The sequence below is a fragment of the Oryx dammah genome, unplaced genomic scaffold, assembly GCF_014754425.2.
Source record: "Oryx dammah isolate SB20612 unplaced genomic scaffold, SCBI_Odam_1.1 HiC_scaffold_5, whole genome shotgun sequence".
Classification (NCBI taxonomy): domain Eukaryota; kingdom Metazoa; phylum Chordata; class Mammalia; order Artiodactyla; family Bovidae; genus Oryx; species Oryx dammah.
The window spans coordinates 48,024,421-48,041,246 of record NW_024070189.1 but is presented as its reverse complement, the minus strand read 5'-3'; the positions used below and the strand labels follow the sequence as shown (position 1 = coordinate 48,041,246).

At 54.5% G+C, this 16,826-nt stretch overlaps 1 protein-coding gene across 3 annotated transcripts in view; it reads left to right on the top strand.

Annotated features, from left to right (window-relative positions):
* The window catches only part of SYNPO (synaptopodin), a 38,079-nt gene extending 22,645 nt beyond the window's left edge, over positions 1–15,434 (top strand). For 2 of the 3 annotated variants that reach the window (XM_040239589.1, XM_040239590.1), the window contains exons 2-3: positions 5,123–7,470; positions 12,702–15,434. In XM_040239589.1, the coding sequence (XP_040095523.1) occupies positions 5,455–7,470; positions 12,702–13,349 (2,664 nt within the window). In that variant the 5' untranslated portion in view covers positions 5,123–5,454 and the 3' untranslated portion in view covers positions 13,350–15,434. Of the gene's footprint in view, positions 1–5,122; positions 9,480–12,701 lie in introns of those variants that run through there. The other variant, XM_040239591.1, reaches the window with a different exon arrangement.
* The last annotated feature ends 1,392 nt before the right edge of the window (positions 15,435–16,826 follow it).

The window sequence follows — 16,826 nt, the reverse complement described above, 5'->3', positions numbered from 1 at the left end:
CGTGTGAAGAAGCATTTCCTTGAATTCTCTCCCTGTCCTGACCTTCTGCTCTGGCCTCCGTTCCCCTGCCCCGCCTCCCTCCTTTGGATCCTCGGTCAAGAGGCCTGATGGTCAGCAGAACAGACAGCTGCCAACAGAAGTGATGGGGTGAGAGAAAGGGCTTATCGCCGTCTGGGCACAACTCGAGTTCAGGTCTCCTGACTGCCCACAGTGCTCTTTCCACTCCACTAGGTTTTTATGTCCTAGCAGTCATTTTCCCCTTAGTAACAATGAGTTTCTCAGCTCTTCTGCTGAGAGGAAGAAGGGGAAGAAAGCATCAGCCGCTCTAGGCAGCTGCATATGCAGAGGAGAGAACACCATGGTGGGTGCTGATTACCAGTTGTGGGAACAGAGGGGCCCGCAGATCAGCACTGGGGAGCACTCGAGTCTCTATCCATACTCCTCCCACCAGAGTCAGGGTCCGGAAGGCAAGGTGGTTAGGAAATGAGATTCAGCAACCAGGCTTGGGAGTTTTGAATCCCAGCTCTGCTGTTTACAAGTCATATGACCCTGGGCAGGTTTCTCTGAGCTCTAGTTTCATTTGCAAACTGGGAAGAATAATAGTACTTATTCCTCGGGATTGTTGGGAGGATCGAATGAGATGATGGGTATAAAGTGCCTGGTGCAGCACATTATAGTGGGCCATTGACGGCTCAGCAATTATAGCAGCCACTGCGATCGTCACTCTACGGGGTGTACTCAGGGCTTCTCTTTCCCCTTCCCCACTTAGGGATTCAACCCTGTCTGACCCAGATCTCCAGACCCCAGGGCAACTCTTCCTTGAGTCTGCCCTCATCCCTTCATCTCCTAAAGGTCTGTCTTCAGAACCCTCTTATCCATTGTCCAGGGTGGGCCTTTCAAGGACCACCACTGAAGAGGCTGGGAGAAGAGGGGGGGGTGTTACGACTTTTACGGGTGCAGGAAGACTGGGGGCTCAGCAAGGGGGCTGCCCCCTGTGGGCCACAGCCATCTCTTGTGTCTCTGACACTGGGGACCACAATCTTGAACCCAGCTGGCTGGGGCATCACCAGGGGTGGCAGTTCCCTAGTCTGGGGAATTTGGGGTGGAGCTGCCACCCCTGATGCCCTGCACTAGGGGTACCTGAGGTGCTTATAGTTGGCCCAGCCCCCCATTCTCTCAGCCTTGTTTGTGCAGGGTGGCAAAAGTCGTCTGGATTGCTGGCTGGGTCTGGTCCAAACCTCCTGCCAAATTCCTTTTCCATGGAGTCACTGTGGGCTGGGATGGGGGTACGGGAGCTCCCTCGGAGGCAGGGCTGTCTCACCCCATGGCCTTTTCTGCTGGGTTCCTCTGGTCTGGGAACAGTAGTGTGGGGGAGGGTCCCAGGCTGGCTGGAGGTCAGCAGACCAGGTCCTGGCCCATGGCCTTCTCTTTGACCCTCTCCCTCTCTAAAGCCTCCCAGGCCAGCTTATCCCTGAGAGCCCTTCATGCTCTGACACTGGAACATTTTCTAGCCCTGTGACCCTGAGAACCAGCCCTGGGATAGGACTGAAACAGAGAAGCGAAGAGAAAAACAAAACAGAAGCACAGAGACTTTGGAAGATCTGAATTATATGCACACTGAGGCCCTGTCTAGGAGCTTGGCACTGTGGAAGCTGCTGGCTGGAAAGAGTGGTGCCCCCTGGAGTCCTGAAGAGCCGGGGTGAGCCCGCCCCGCCCCTGCTTTCTGGCTCTGTGACTTTGGGCATTACCTCTTAGCCTTGGTTTTCTCATCACTAAAAAGTGAATCATAGGGCTTCCCTGGTGGCTCAGTGGTAAAGAATCCGCCTGCCAGTGTGGGAGACACAGGTTTGATCCCTGATCTGGGAAGATCCCACCTGCCGAGGAGCTACATATGCTACCACCACCGAGTCTGTGCTCTAGAGCCTGGGAGCCGCAGCTGCTGAGCCCGAATGCCACAGCGAGAGAGTAGCCCCCACTCCCCACAGCTAGAGAAAAGCTCACACAGCAACAAAGATCCAGCACAGCCAAAAGTAAATAAATAAAATGTTTTGTTTAAGTGAATGATAGTAATTTGTGCTTCATAGACTCGTTTTGGGAATTAAATAGGATAGTATGTGTGAAGTCCATGTCTGGGTACACAGTAAGAGCCCAATCAGTGTGCGCTCTGATGGCTGCAGCTGTGTCATAAGAGCCGCTGGTGGGCCCAGGGATGTTTATCCTTACCGTGCCCTGTGGGATGGGACTTGGGGCTGAAGTCTTTGCAGGGCTGTAAGTTGGAAAGAGAAAGCTCTTTATCTGTATGGCGGTGGGGGGCAAAGTCATGTCAAGAGGTGGGAGTTAATATAAGGAGTGACTTTAGAGCTGAAGAATGTTAATTAGTAGAAGGCGCATCCTTAGGGTAGTGAGCACCCTGTCAGTTGAGTGTGTAAGGCTTAGACACTCAGGGATGTGGTTGCAGGGGTGCAGGAATTGTGTGGGGCACTGGACACGGTGACAGCCATCCCTGAGATTCTGAGGTTCTGTGACTTGGGGCAGTGATCCGTGCCTGCCGATCACTCTGGAATCCCCTGCTGTGTGACCACTAGAGAGTCATATCCCCTCAGGACTATGATCTGTGGAATGAATCTCCTTTGCTAGAAGCAGCTCTGACCCCTTCCAGGGAGTCACGTGGGGTCACCAACTGCCAGCTCCATTCCAGGGAAGCATGAGGCCTCTGTCCTGTCTACTTGGGCTGAAAGACAATGACCCCCCCCGGCATCTGTGACCTCATTGTAGCCTCCAAACCCTAATGTTAGTGCTTTTATTGCCTTCTTCTCAATTAAGAAAACCGGCTCCGAGAGGAGCAGTCACTTGCTAAGGTCACACAGCTAGCAAATAGCAGAGCCTGGGTTTGGCCCAGGAGGTCTGGTTTCTAAGCAGAGCAGAGGAGAGGGACATCGAGTGAGCTGAGCAACTCCTCCTGTGTGGCTGGCCTGCCCCTACCTAAGTTCCCCGCCGGGAAGCAGCCTGGCTCAACCTTCAAAGCTGTCACCTTTTATCGATGGGGTGATCCAGGCAGGAGAGGAGCCCTACCATGAGCAAAACAGGGATCAGGGGCACACGGGGCAGGCTGTGTTGTAGCTGTTCTGCACAGATGGGCACAGGTGTGTGCGGTGGGGAACCAGGTGGTGATGGGAGGAGGGGAGGAGGAGGTTGGGGTCAGAGAGCCTGTGGCCCCTTGAACTGGCTGTTGGCAGTCACTGTGCTCTGTGTGGGCCTCCCCTGTGTGAGCTCCACCTTGAGTCATCTCCAGACCTTGATTTCTTCATCTATAAAATGGGGATGATAGTGAAAAAGCTCCTTTGTAAGGGCCCTTCCAGCTCTGAGAATCCATGAATTCAGAGCCTTGCTGGCAAGATGCCTAGGAAAACTGGCCTGGGAGACCCACTCAGCATGTCACGGCCAGTGCTAATGAGGGCAAGGTAGGAGGGAGGGCAAGGTCAGATTCCTCAAGAACTAATTAGCTTCCTCGGTGGGGAGGGGTGACAAAGGGGAGCAATTTTCCCAGCCACCGACTGAGCTGCTAGCCCTGGCCACAGCCTGTGCCATCCATCTGTGCACAGGTCCATTTGTTCATGTGTCCATTTCTTCATTCCTTACTCAATAAACACAGAGTGAACACTGACCGCGTGCCAGCTGGGCACTGGCGATAGAAAGAGGAATGGTGGCCTGTGGTGAATTCACAGATTAATAGGGTCTGACCCCACCTGATCCCTGACCTCAGGCCCCAGACTGAACCCTGACTTCCACCAACTCTCTCCCCTGTAATTTCCAAAAGGGGCGTCTGGGACAAGCAGGCAGCTTGAGCATGTGCTGTGGCCCACATAGAACTGGTTCTGACTCCAGCCTGGCCACCCTTTGCTGTGTGCTCTTGGGTGAGTTACTTACAAGTCTCTGGACCTCATTTTCCATTTCTGTAAAATAGGGGTTTCTAGGGTTCTTGCGAGGATAAGATGAGGTAATATGCTGTTCTAGTATAGTCACTGATGAAATTAGCTCAATTTATTACTTTTATAACATTAAAGTGTGAAATTTTAAAATGATTGTTTAAATGAAAATGGGAAGAAAATTTTCAAGGACTTATAAGAAACCATTAACGGTTGCTACCTGATTTGTGATGTGGAGCACTTGGAGGTAGAGGAACTTTTATCACCCTATACTTTTTAATGTTTTAAATTTTTTTTAGTCCATGTAAATGCATCACCTATTCTAAAAAGGGAAAGCATTAGTATTAACAGATGACTATACTCTGAGTTTGAATGTATAAAGGGCCCTAAGAGATGCAGAGAAGATGTCCTGCCAGTTCATTCATGAAGATAGTAATGCTTACTGATTATTCACTTTTTGCCAGACACTATTCTAGGGGCCAGTGTTAGGGGATAAGAAGTCAAGAAAGGTCATTTCCCGCTTAGAGCTTATGTTCTAGGCAGGGAGATGGATAATAGACAAGGAAACTTATAAAGAAGATAATACTGAATTGTGTTGGTTGCTATGAAGAAAACAAAGAGATGGGTTAGGAAAGGGTAGGGCTGATTATAGAGGAAGACCCCCCCCACACCCAGAGAGGTGAGTCCTGAGTGATAAGAAGGAACATGGCATGCCCTCTGGGAAAAGATCATTCCAAGTAGAGGGAACTGCAAGTGCAAAGGCTCTGGGGCAGGAACAAACCTGTCATTTTCAAGGACCAGATCGTCAACCTGGGCAGAGCCCAATGAGAGAGAAGGGTGGCTATAAGACGCGTCCAGGATGTAGTAGGGCCTTGACTGCTGGGGTGAGGCGTTCTTGCTGAGTCTGGGAAAGTGCCTTGTCAACAACCTTCAGGGGGAATCCAAGCAAGGGGTCAGTGCATACTGAAAGGGTAATCCAGGAAGGTTTTACACGGTGGTGGCATTTGAGTTGGGCCATGGTGGTTGGGTCAGGAATCTTTATGAGGAGAGGAGGTTCTAGGAAACGGTGAGTAAAGATCAAATGCCAGAGGGAAAGGTCACCTGTAGCTGGGGAGCACGGGTGCCCATCTGTCTGTCTGTGTACCACTGTGGCTCCGCAACCCCACGTGCTAACTGGCCCTCTGTCTCTCCCGCAGCGCTGGGCCGGAGTACTAGCTTCACCGAGAAGGATCTAAAAGAGGCCAAGGCAAGGAGCCAGCAGATCGCAGCCCAGCTGACCACCCCTCCCAGCTCCAACTCCCGCGGAGTCCAGCTCTTCAACAGGCGCCGGCAGAGGGTGAATGAGTTCACCTTGGAGAGCCACGGCCAGAGGGGGCCGAAGTCTAGCCAGGAGCCCCTCAGAGTGCCCCCCGCCAGCCCCACAGGCCATGCCCCAGGGCTCCGCCTGAGTCCCACGTCGCTCCCTGAGCCAGACCCTCCGAGAAACCCCGCCTGCCAGAGCGCTGACACAGGGGTCCCCAGTCATAGCATGGAGGGCTGCTCGGAGGAAGCCGGCCTGCTCCGGCACCTGGAGAAGATGGCCAGCGAGGAGGAAGAGGTACCACTGGTGGTTTATCTAAAGGAGAATGCAGCCCTGCTGACGGCCAACGGGCTCCACCTGTCCCAGAACAGAGAAGCCCAGCAGAGTCCCCCAACCCCACCTCCAGAGGAGGTCCACAGCCCGGCTGCAGATGCCAACCAAAACCTTCCCTCAGCCGGCACCACGCTTGTCATGCCAGCTTCTAACGGCAACCACAACCTGCCAGCCACAGATGTCAATCAGAACCTATCGGCAGCTATCACCCCACAGAGCCTGCCGCTCTCCAGCGTCCAACAGAATTCTTCCGAGGTGCAGCTCCCTGCGAATGATGCGGTGCCGGATTTCAAACCCAGCACCCCGTGTGCTGGTGGGCAACTACAGGAGCCAGCCGCGGAGGTGAGATCCAGCACGCTCCTAATTGATAAGGTATCAGCTCCACCCACCACCACCAGCACCTTCTCTAGAGAAGTTACTCCCATCTCCAGCTCCAGGCCCCTGGGCCCAGATTTCATGTCCAGCTCTCTGCTCATTGATGTCCAGCTTGGAGCCCCAGTGGTGTCCACAGAGCAAGAGATGTCCGGGCGCACAACCACCACCACGCCCACCAAACTGTACAGTGAAGTCCACCTCACACTGGCCAAGCCTCCATCCGTGGTCAATAGGACGGCCAGGCCCTTTGGGATCCAGGCGCCGGGCAGCACCGGTCAGATGGAGCGAAGCCCCATGGTAGAGAGACGACATCGTGGGGAGAAGGCCCCCGTCCCCCAGCCCTCCAGTGTGGCAGACAGGAGCCCCCGGCCACAGAGACACGTAATGTCCCACAGCCCCATGCTGGAGAGGAGGCCCGTGGCTCAGCGAAGCCCCGCCTTGGAGAGACGCCCCCTGGGAAACTTCACCCCACCACCGACCTATGCTGAGACCTTGTCCACAGCCCCCCTGACTTCCGGGGTTAGGTCTCCCCCATCTTATTCTGCCCTGTACCCCAGCTCTGACCCCAAGCCTTCTCATCTAAAGGGCCAGGCAGTCCCTGCCAGCAAGACGGGCATTTTGGAGGAATCGATGGCCCGCAGGGGCAGCCGGAAATCCATGTTCACCTTCGTGGAGAAGCCCAAGGTGACCCCGAATCCAGATCTGCTGGACCTGGTACAGACGGCTGATGAGAAGCGCAGGCAGAGGGACCAGGGGGAGGCGGGCCTGGAGGAGGAGCCCTTCGCCCTTGGGGCTGAGGCCTCCAACTTCCAGCAGGAGCCCACTCCCCGGGACAGAGCCAGCCACGCCGACGCTGAGGAGACCGTCCCCGAGTGGGCCTCCTGCCTCAAGTCACCACGCATCCAGGCCAAGCCGAAGCCCAAACCCAACCAGAACCTCTCGGAGGCCTCGGGGAAGGGGGCTGAGCTCTACGCCCGCCGCCAGTCCCGGATGGAGAAGTACGTCATCGAGTCTTCGGGCCACGCTGAGCTAGCCCGCTGCCCGTCACCCACCATGTCCCTGCCTTCATCCTGGAAGTACTCCACCAATGCGCCTGGCGGCACCTTCCGTGTGGCCTCCCGGAGCCCGGCTCGGACCCCACCTGCCTCCCTCTTCCATGGATACCTGCCTGAGAATGGGGTCTTGCGTCCAGAGCCCACCAAGCAGCCGCCCTACCAACTGCGGCCCTCCCTTTTTGTCCTCTCACCCATCAAAGAACCTGCCAAGGCCTCGCCTAGAGCCGCCTCGCCCGCCAAGCCCAGCTCCCTGGACCTGGTGCCCAGCCTGCCCAAGGCGGCTCTCCCACCGTCACCTGCCCTGCCTCGGCCCTCCCGCTCCTACACCACCACTGGCCAGGACGGCCTCCAGCCCGCCACAGTGAGCCCCACCTACAGCAGTGATATCTCGCCTGTGTCACCCTCCAGGGCATGGTCTCCCCGAGCCAAGCAAGCCCCCAGGCCCTCCTTCTCCACCCGGAATGTGGGGATCGAGGCTCAGGTGTGGAAGCCATCCTTCTGCTTCAAGTAATGGACCCTGCAGGGATCCCACTGCCTGTCCAAGCCCCTGTCCGGGGACCGGACAGAGAGCAGGAAGTGGCACAGGGCTGAGTCAGGAATACGGGGACTCAGGGCTGACGCTGCTACCAGCTAGGTTTGTGCCGTTTGGGCAAGTCACCTCCCCTCTCCGAGCTATCACTGCCCCTTCCCTCCCGCGAGGTGGCTGGACTCCACGTCTGAGAGATCTGAAGTCTGCTACCAGTGGGGAGAAGGGTCACAGAGAGAGGACCACTTGGCCGGCCCTAGTGAGACCGGGGGCTTCTTCACCTGGCCTTTGTGAGCTGTAGGGCTGCCAGCGTCTTGCTGAGGAAAGGCCTACAGGGGCCCTAACAGGGGCTTCTGCAGCACACAGAGCTTGCCCTTGCGGTGGGACTGTCCAGCCCAGGGCCTGCCGCCCCACGGGGCTGTCCTCACCGTGGGCCTGGCTCTGGCCTCTTTTTGCCTGTTGCTGGATTCTCACCTGCACGGGTCTGTTTCTTCCACCTCTGCCTTCTGGACACTGTTTGCTCTCCACTGCTTCAGAGACCTCTGCCTCGGCCTCCACACTATCTCCTCTCCTGGGTTCTGCTGGATGAGGACTCAGCCCACCACTGCTGGCTGACGCTTTTCTTCCTGCCCCTCTGCTCAGCTGCCTTCACGCCCTTTTCGAACATCTGGCTCTGCTTTCTAGACAGCTTATGCAGTTCATCCCAGACCTCAGTCCTGGTTCCACCTGGCTTGCCCTCACTGTTCTGGGGTGTGGGGGGGTCCCTGGAGATACCTGAGAGAGAGCCCAGGAGAAGGCTTTGCAGAGGTGGGTGTGCAGCTGGGAGAGAGGTTCCTAGAAATAGATCCATTGGCTGTTTTGGTTTCACCCTCAGCCCAGATCTGCACGGCTGAAAGAAACCATCTACGTGCCACAGAAAGGGGCCCCAAGGAGAGAGGCATCTCAGCCCCCCATTTGCTGTGTGACTTTGGTTAAATCACTTTCCCTTCCTGGGCCTCAGCTTTCTCATAAACACAATGAGGGCCCTCCTAGCTGTGACAGTCTGTGAGGAATGAGAGGACAGGACAGGCTGGTACTTTGGGAGAAAGGTCCTGTAAGTGACAAGAGAGTCCCCTGGGAAGAGAGGGGAAGGAAATGAGGACAAAGGTGTCCTAGGACAGATGGGAAGTAGATGTCTGTAAGGGCGTCTGAGGAAGGTGTGGCTGGGGAGGCCAGGAAATCAGAAGTTTAGGCTCAGGGTAAGGATTGCCTGGAGACAGACCGTGGGAGCACAGCAAGGCCTGGGGCAGGAGCACGGCAGCCCAGGGAGGGGACAGAGGAGACCTTGAAGTCTAGAAGAAAAGGCTGGGACTTAGGAGATCTGGATTCTAAAATATGGCCTCCATGTGTATCTTTGGGTCTTGGTTTCCCCCTTCATACTGTGAGGGTTTTGAGTCAGGTAGCCTGAGATCCTTCCCATCTCTGACACCTCTGATGTGCTGCGGCCCCCCAAAACCACATTTTGTGGGGGCGAGAGAATATAGACGCAAGAAGCAGAATTCAGATGGAAGCCTCCCAAGACCGGGGGCTGAGCACCACCCACCCTCTCTTTCCTAGCCCTATTTCTGGGCTCCCCAGCGGATCAAGGGGTGGTGGAGGCGGTGCCTGTGCTGGGCTGAGCCTGCAGTTTTCGTGAGCGCTCGGCTCGTCTCCATGGGAACCGGGGGTGCCTTCCCAGTGAGTTCATTCTGCCCGGAACATGGGGGCATGAGTGGGGGAGTCAGGAGTGAGCTCAGCTCCTTCATTCCAAGCCCCTCCCAGGACAGAGTGAAGGCCATGCTCCAGACCCCTGCTCCCTTCGACCCCCGAGGGCCAGCAATGGAAGAGCCCACCCTCCATCCTGCAGTTCCTTCGGCCAGGCTGTCTGAGTTCTGCCCGCGACTTTGTTTTCTCTCCTATTCTCAATACACTCTGCCTCAAATCTGTCTCGCTTCTTCTTTTTTTCCACGCTCACTGGCTAGTGGTCTGGGCCCTCTCCTTCCTCCCCGATTCTGGCCTGGGAAGTGGGGTGGGACTGTCCAGTTACTGTGTGTGAGCCTGTGGTGAGAGTCCACGTGCTGCCTGCGTCTACTGAGTGTCTGGATCTGCTGTGGGTACAGATGTGTGCTGGCGTGGAAGTAAGGGCTGCCTTCTCTCTTCTCCAGGTCAGCACTCAGGGAACCAGAATCCCTTGGGAGACATGTTCTGTTTTCTCCTTCCTTTGGAGTTTGGCCAAAAAGTCTGTAGATGGGAAAAACCCACGCCCCTTATGGTCCAGATTTATTTGAATTCTTTATAAGTGCCTTTAGCCAGAGCATATACACTTTTTTCCCCCCTTAGTTTCCCTCAGCATCCCACTCTCCCATTATCTAAATCTGGGAGCTTCCCAGTCATCCCTGCATACAATAAGTTTCTTCCCCTCATGGAGCCAAACAAACTGCCATCGGGAGCCAGAAAAAATGGGTTCCAGCCTCAGATCTGCACCTGACTCCTTGTGTGACCCCCTAGGCCCCAGGCTCCCCTTCCACACAAGGAGAGGATTACAGAAGCTGTGGGCTAGCTGGCTGTCTTTGGTTTCTGATAGTCCTCTTTGCTCCACTCATGCCCACCTCACACACACGCCCTGCTTGGGGGCTGGTGCTGGGTTAAGTGGGTGCTCCTTTCTGAATTTTCACCCATGTGCATTTCCAGGAAGCTCTGAGGTATATGATGAATTGAGATCTTTTTCAGAAAGTGAATAATTCTGATTCCCTGCAGCATTTTTGTATTATGCACTCCCCCCACCCAGGGTGCACATGCACACGGGGACGGACACACACACACACACACACACGCACACACAGAATCAGTACCCAGACAGGGCAGTGCTGATGAGGTCAGGCTTTGGCCCAATGCCAAAAGATGAGAAGTTGCTCGCCACTGCCCCCAACATTCCAACCCACACATTCTGAGAAGTTCGTTCTGTTACTCCTTCCACTTACTGGCCCTAGCCTTTCCCTTGAAGCCACCAAAGGCAAAGGCAGTCCTTAGAGATGTCAGACAGTTATCATAGCTCCTCCTGTCTCAGCCTGCTCTTCTCCTGGCTGAAAGCCCTGGTTCCTCTGCCTTAGTGCTTGTTGATAGGCTTGGATCATGAACTCTTGGCCCCACTTCCCACAACCCAGCTGATTGAAAGATTCCTGAGATGGCTCACAGACAGCAGCTCGCTCTGTTTCTGGCTCATATATACACAACTGTGACCCTGGAGTAAAAGGGGTGGAGCCCATGCTGAGCTTTAACTTTCCTACTTGATGATTGGCGCCTTGGACGACCCCAGGAGGTCCCTAATGTTACCAATCTCCTGAAAACTCCTTAGACTGTGATACATTCCTTTTTAGGTTAAAAGTCTCCATTTCTGAGTCTGGGCCCATCTAGTAGCTGCTGCATTGTTTGGAGAAGACAAATAATTTATCACTTCTTTTTGATTGAGAGAAATGAGATTCTGACTAGATGAGAGGTTGACTGGTTAGGCTGTGAAAGTTTACTGATTGGATGAGAGAATGGTCTTATGAGTGGTTCTAGATTTTGATTGGGTAGGAGACCCTGAACAGACCAGCTAGTTCTAGACTCAGAGATGACTGCTGGTTAATTTGGATTCGATTGCAGACTGATTGGACTGACTTTTGCTGGAATCTGATTTGCTAAACGGATGGATGGTTTAGTACAGTAGTCCTCAACCTTTTTGATACCAAGGACTGGTTTTGTGGTTGACAATTTTTCCACCAGGTGGGAAGGGGTGGGAGTGGGATATGGCTTTGTGATGATTCAAGGGCAGTAGGGTTCATGCTCTTATGAGAATCTAATGCTTCTGCTGATCTGACAGGAGGCAGATCTCAGGGGGTAATGCAAGCAGTGGGGGGCGGGGGGTGACTGTAAATACAGATGAGGCTGGCTCGCTGGCCACTCATCTGCTGTGTGGCCTAGTTCCTAACAGGCCACAGACCAGTACCAGTCCATGACTCGGAGGTCAGGGACCCCTAATTTAGCAGATACATGCTGGACATGGGTCCCCAAGATCTGTACTTTCAAACTACTTAAGCCTGCCTGCAGCCTTTGAGCAGCAGTCAGTCACACACACATTTCCTGGTGGGGCAGAACATACCAGATAGCTATTTACACCTCTGAACTTCATTTTCATCGCTGTAAAATGGCTTGTGATAACACTGGCTACCTCACCAGGCTGTTGTGAGGATCTGATGAGAGAGGAAGGATGAGAACAAACTTTGTAGACTGGAAAGTCCCTAAGGAGGTAGGAAGCAGGGATGATTGTGCAGAGCAGACCAGCGCTTTATAACTTCAAAGAGGGCCACCAACTTGGCCTCACCAAATCCACTCTCCCCTACCCCATGCTGGCAAGAGGTCCAGGGAAGGGAGCAAAGACCCAACTTCCTTTTATGTTTCATCTGTCAGCAGGAACGTACATGATCAAGGATCCAAGGAGCTACTAGGTGGTGACTATGCCAACACAACAGGGGGATTGGGACTGAAAAGGCCTTTCCCTAAGTCCAGTCTTAGTAATAATGATCAATATATATACTTTTAATAGTATATCCATATGGTTCAAAACCTTAAACTTATATAAAAAGTAATACATTAAAAGTCTTATTCCCACCCCTGTGGCTGTGTACCCTGCCCAGTTCACCCTACTTCCCAACAGAGACCCACTCTGGTTAGTTTCATGTATATCCTTTCAGTGTGTCTTTACGGTAACTAACATCTGTTGCACACTTAACCTCTTCTAGCAAATCTTCTCATACTGTGATATTCTTTTACATAAGTTATCTCATTTACTGCTCACAACAACCCTCTAGGGTACAGGCTGACATTATACTCCCATTTCACAGATGAGGAAACTGAAGCCCAGAGGCATCCAGTTGCTTCTGTTGCTGAAGCAATTTGACGAAATTCATTCATTAAACAAAGGGGTCTATCTCCAAAGTGAGCGATCTTAAACCACCTGGCTCTCTGTGACGCACAGGGGCAAGCAGCAAGGGCTCTTTCAAGCATCTGAAAGATGAAAGTTGAGGCACCTGCATTTTACTGCAGGCACTACTAACTTCGGTCCAGAACCCTGGTATAGAGGAGCCCAGCACTAACACCTGCCCCCAACCTCTCTGCTCTCTCCTCAGGACCGCCGGGAGAGCCTGCCCACCTCCCCGCCCTGGACGCCCGGCGCATCCCGGCCGCCCAGCAGTCTGGATGGCTGGGTGAGCCCGGGGCCCTGGGAGCCAGGCCGTGCGAGCAGCATGAGCAGCCCCCCGCCGCTGCCACCGCCGCCACCCATGTCCCCCTCGTGGAGCGAGCGCTCCGTATCCCCGCTGCGATCTGAGACGGAAGTGCGGCCCCCCAGCCGCCAGCTGCAGGCGCTTCTGGCTCGAAACATCATCAACGCGGCCCGGCGCAAGAGCGCCTCCCCGCGGCCAGCGGGCGCCGAGAGCTTCCGGCCCTTCTCCCCACCGAGGGCACCACCGCCGCCGCCGCCGCCGCCGCCGCCGCCGCCGCCACCACGCATGCGCTCGCCGCAGCCTGCCCGTGCGGGTCCAGCCGCGGCCCCCGGGGCCACGTTCGCCCCCATCCCCCGGAGCCCGTTGCCTGCACCACCTAGGCCCTTCCCCTACCGCCGCTCGCCCACGGACTCCGATGTGTCCCTCGACTCCGAGGACTCCGGGGCTAAATCACCCGGCATCCTCGGCTACAACATCTGTCCCCGCGGGTGGAACGGCAGCCTGAGGCTCAAGCGTGGCAGCCTCCCCACCGAGGCCTCCTGCACCACCTAAGCCTTCCCCGCCCGCACCCCATCCCTGCCCTGGGAGGGCCGAGCGGGAAAAAGTGTCATCGGGCTTGGGAGATCCCGGCACCATGTCCCCAAGGGGTCTGGCTCCTTTGACAGCCCCAGAGATCAGGGGTCAGCGGGAGAGAGCTCTGGGCTTGGGGGTGGGGTGATGATCCAAGTTTGGGTTCTAGCCCTTGCACTATCATTCAGTCATTGTGGAAAGACCTTTCCAATGCTCCTCAGCTTTCCCATCTGTTTAACAGAGCTTCGGCCAAGGCAATCTCAAACCTCTAAATTCCCCCTTCTATTAGTACACACAAGGCAGGGCATTGTATGTATGGCCCCCTAAACTTGCTGCACTGCAGGATTCCATACTCTGCTCCCACCTTTCTGGCTCTGATCTCTAGAGTCTGGCAAATGAGGGGGTGTGTTCCGAGGATCCTATGCCTGAGTTGCCTGTCCAAGTCCTGGCTTGACCATCCGCCTCCCTGGCACCAAGTCCCAGGGAACAGCTGTTTTCCATCTCTTCCCAGACAGGCTCTATTTTTACCATGATGACCTTTAAAGAGGGTCTCCCAGGCCAGCTCAAGGTGTCCGGCTGGCCTCTCTGGAGAGAAGCAGCAGGAAGATTCCTCCTCTCAGATCCCTCTCATGTTTTCTCCATCCCAGTTCAGACTGCCTGGGACATCTGTAGCCAGAGAAGAGAGTTGTAAGGCGATATTTCCCCCAGGCCCAGGACTTGGGCCTCCAGGAATGCTATAGGTGTCTGCAACTCATCTGTCCTTTCTGGGCCCTTTCATGGCAGACTCTGGGCTCAGAGCTGAGCTAGAGAGAAAACAGTTTGACCTGGAGCTATCTGTTATCCTCTGGCTTTACTTGATAGCCCTGAGTTTGAAGTTGCCCACTTGGAAAGAGGGAGGCAAAGAGTTATGGGCAGTATGCAAGCCATGGCAAAGATGCATAGAGGAGATTCTAGTAGGGAATGAATTGGCTCAGACGACCTCTGAGGGCTCTTCCAGTCCTGAAATGCTTTCCATAGTATTAGGAAGGAAGGGAAAGTAAGTAGTACTGGAGGACTGGCTGGGCAGATGAGTTTGGGTAGATGAGTGAGGAGTTAGACCAGAGTCTGCCTGTGCTTCTGGTTCCTTAGGAATTACCCCCACTCTTCAGTGTCAGGCTCAGCATCTGTATTTGCCCAGATGAGTAGGCACTGTTCTGCCTCATCTCTTTCCTATCACACTCTGGGCTAGCCAATGTCTGGTGCCCAGTAACACTGGGGAGCCTGGCTGCAGGCCCTAGCCTGTCCCTTAAGCTGCAGTGACTCTGGTTGGGAAGCCCAGAAGGGACACAGGGAGGAATGTGCCTCAGTCCTATAGTTTCTAGAGCTGGCTGGTGGTGCCCTCTAGAGGTTTAAAATATCAGTTTCAGGATCCTAAGGGTGGGGGTGGGGGTGGGGTTGGAACTGGCTGAGGATCAGAGGTATGTATGTAAGTGAAAGGATACCAGGATGTTGCTAAAGGTGAGGGACAGAGGGTGATTTGGGGGGCTAGGGGTAGACTTACCCCACCTCTCAGGTTGATAGTAGACCTGGAACCCCGTACTGAGCCTAGGGCAATCTGGGGTCAGGATGGGAGAGAGAATCAGGGTGAGGTGCTTTGGAATAAAGGACTGATCCCAGAGGATTCCTCAGGCCTAAAGACTGGGAACATAGGCTCTGGTGGTAGGAAGTTGAGAGGGCGCTCCAGCTTGTCAGTGATGAGTGATCATATTACTGAAGTCCCCTCCTGCTTCAGGGACCCTTGTAGCATGGGAGGCTGGGGCTAAGGGCCTTTTTCAGAGAAAAGACACCATCAGGTTACCTACGGTTAATGCAATGGCACAGAAAAAGCCACTTCTACCTGCATTTCCCACAAAGAGTCAGCAGGAGGCAACCTCGGGAAGCTGCAGTTCTGTCTGGCTGTTCTCTCCCTGTCACCGCCTTCTCCCCTAGTTCTCTTCTCTAATCCACTAGAAATTGCCTGGTCCTGCCTTTTGCCTCCTGTAGAATTCAGCTCTGGCCCTTAATAAATGCTTCTTGCATTCTTCTGTCCCTTGTGTCATTTTCAGCTATGTCTAAAGCTCTTCTCTTTCCCCAACCATGGAATAGCCCATGGGCTGTGGGGGGGATGAGAATGTTTGATACCCAAGGGATGGGCGCTTGGAAAGTAGCAACCCTGAGGAGAGATGGGGAACAAAGATAACACTCTGGGCCACAGATGAAGTCCCTGGGTTGAAGTTCTGGTCTTATCACCTACTAGCTGGGTGACCCTGGGTAAACCCACTCCTTCTCCAGGCCCCAGCATCCCTATCTGTATAATGAATGAATGGGGTGAGGGGATGTCTCAAGGTGGTATTGCCTGGTCTCTGACCACAAGACACTGTCACTACAGTGGTCAGGGCCAGGCTGCATCAGGGCCCAGCACTCTAGGGCTGCTTCCTGATGACGGGCTTCAGGCAGGAGGAGGAGCTCCTACAAGAGGTAACATCAGAGTCCAGGCGACCCTAGAGAGCTCAGGACCCACACCACTTGCAGTGCTCCTCTTCTGATGGGGGTGTCCTTTGCCCAGAGAAGGGGATCATGGCTGTACTCACAGGTGAGGCCAAGCCTGCCCTAGAACATCCCTCATCTTCCTCTAGCAGAGACAGAGCAAAGGACTCTGAGGGTCAGGAAGCTGAGTTCAGGTGATCCACAGCAGAGTCCAGGCTTCTTAAAAGAGATGCCCTTGGACAATCTATCTGGCACACAGTTACAGGAGATCACTTCCCTGGACCCAGCACAAACCTGCCCATCCCACCTTTCCCTGCAGTGGTTAATGCACCTCTGACACAATCTTTATCTTCAGCAGAAGCCTCTCCTGAGCACAGTGTCCCCCTGTCTACTGGTGATGCTGGTGCCCGGACACCTCAGACCAATTTCATTCCAAACCAATTTCATTCCAAAGTATCTGCCCCCCCACCACCACTGTTTTCCTTGAACAACTCAAGCCAGAAATGGGAGTGGCTCTTTCCTCATCTCCTGCAGTCAGTCTCTCACCACAACCTGGTAATTCCCCAAACCCCTCAAGCCCCTCTCCTCCTCTCCATGCCCTTTGTCACCGCCCCGATCCAGCCACCCGCTGGCTCTCGCTTGACCACAGTGAAATCTTCCTGCCTCCAGTCTTGCTCCCGCCAACCCACTTTCCACAGGGCAGCCAGATATATCTTTGGAAAATGCCATCTGACTACTCCATTCCATTGCTTTAAACTCCAACAGCCCTTTACAAAACTTTGCTTTTGAAAAGCCTGCTGTGATCCAGCCCCTGCCCACCTGTCTGGCCTCATCTCTCAGCACCACCCCAGCCCCCAGTCCTAGCTGGCCCCTAATATTCTTATACGTGACGCAGCCTCGGCCTGCAATTACCCGTGCCCCTCTCTGCCCCGTGAACTCCCACTCATGCCTCGA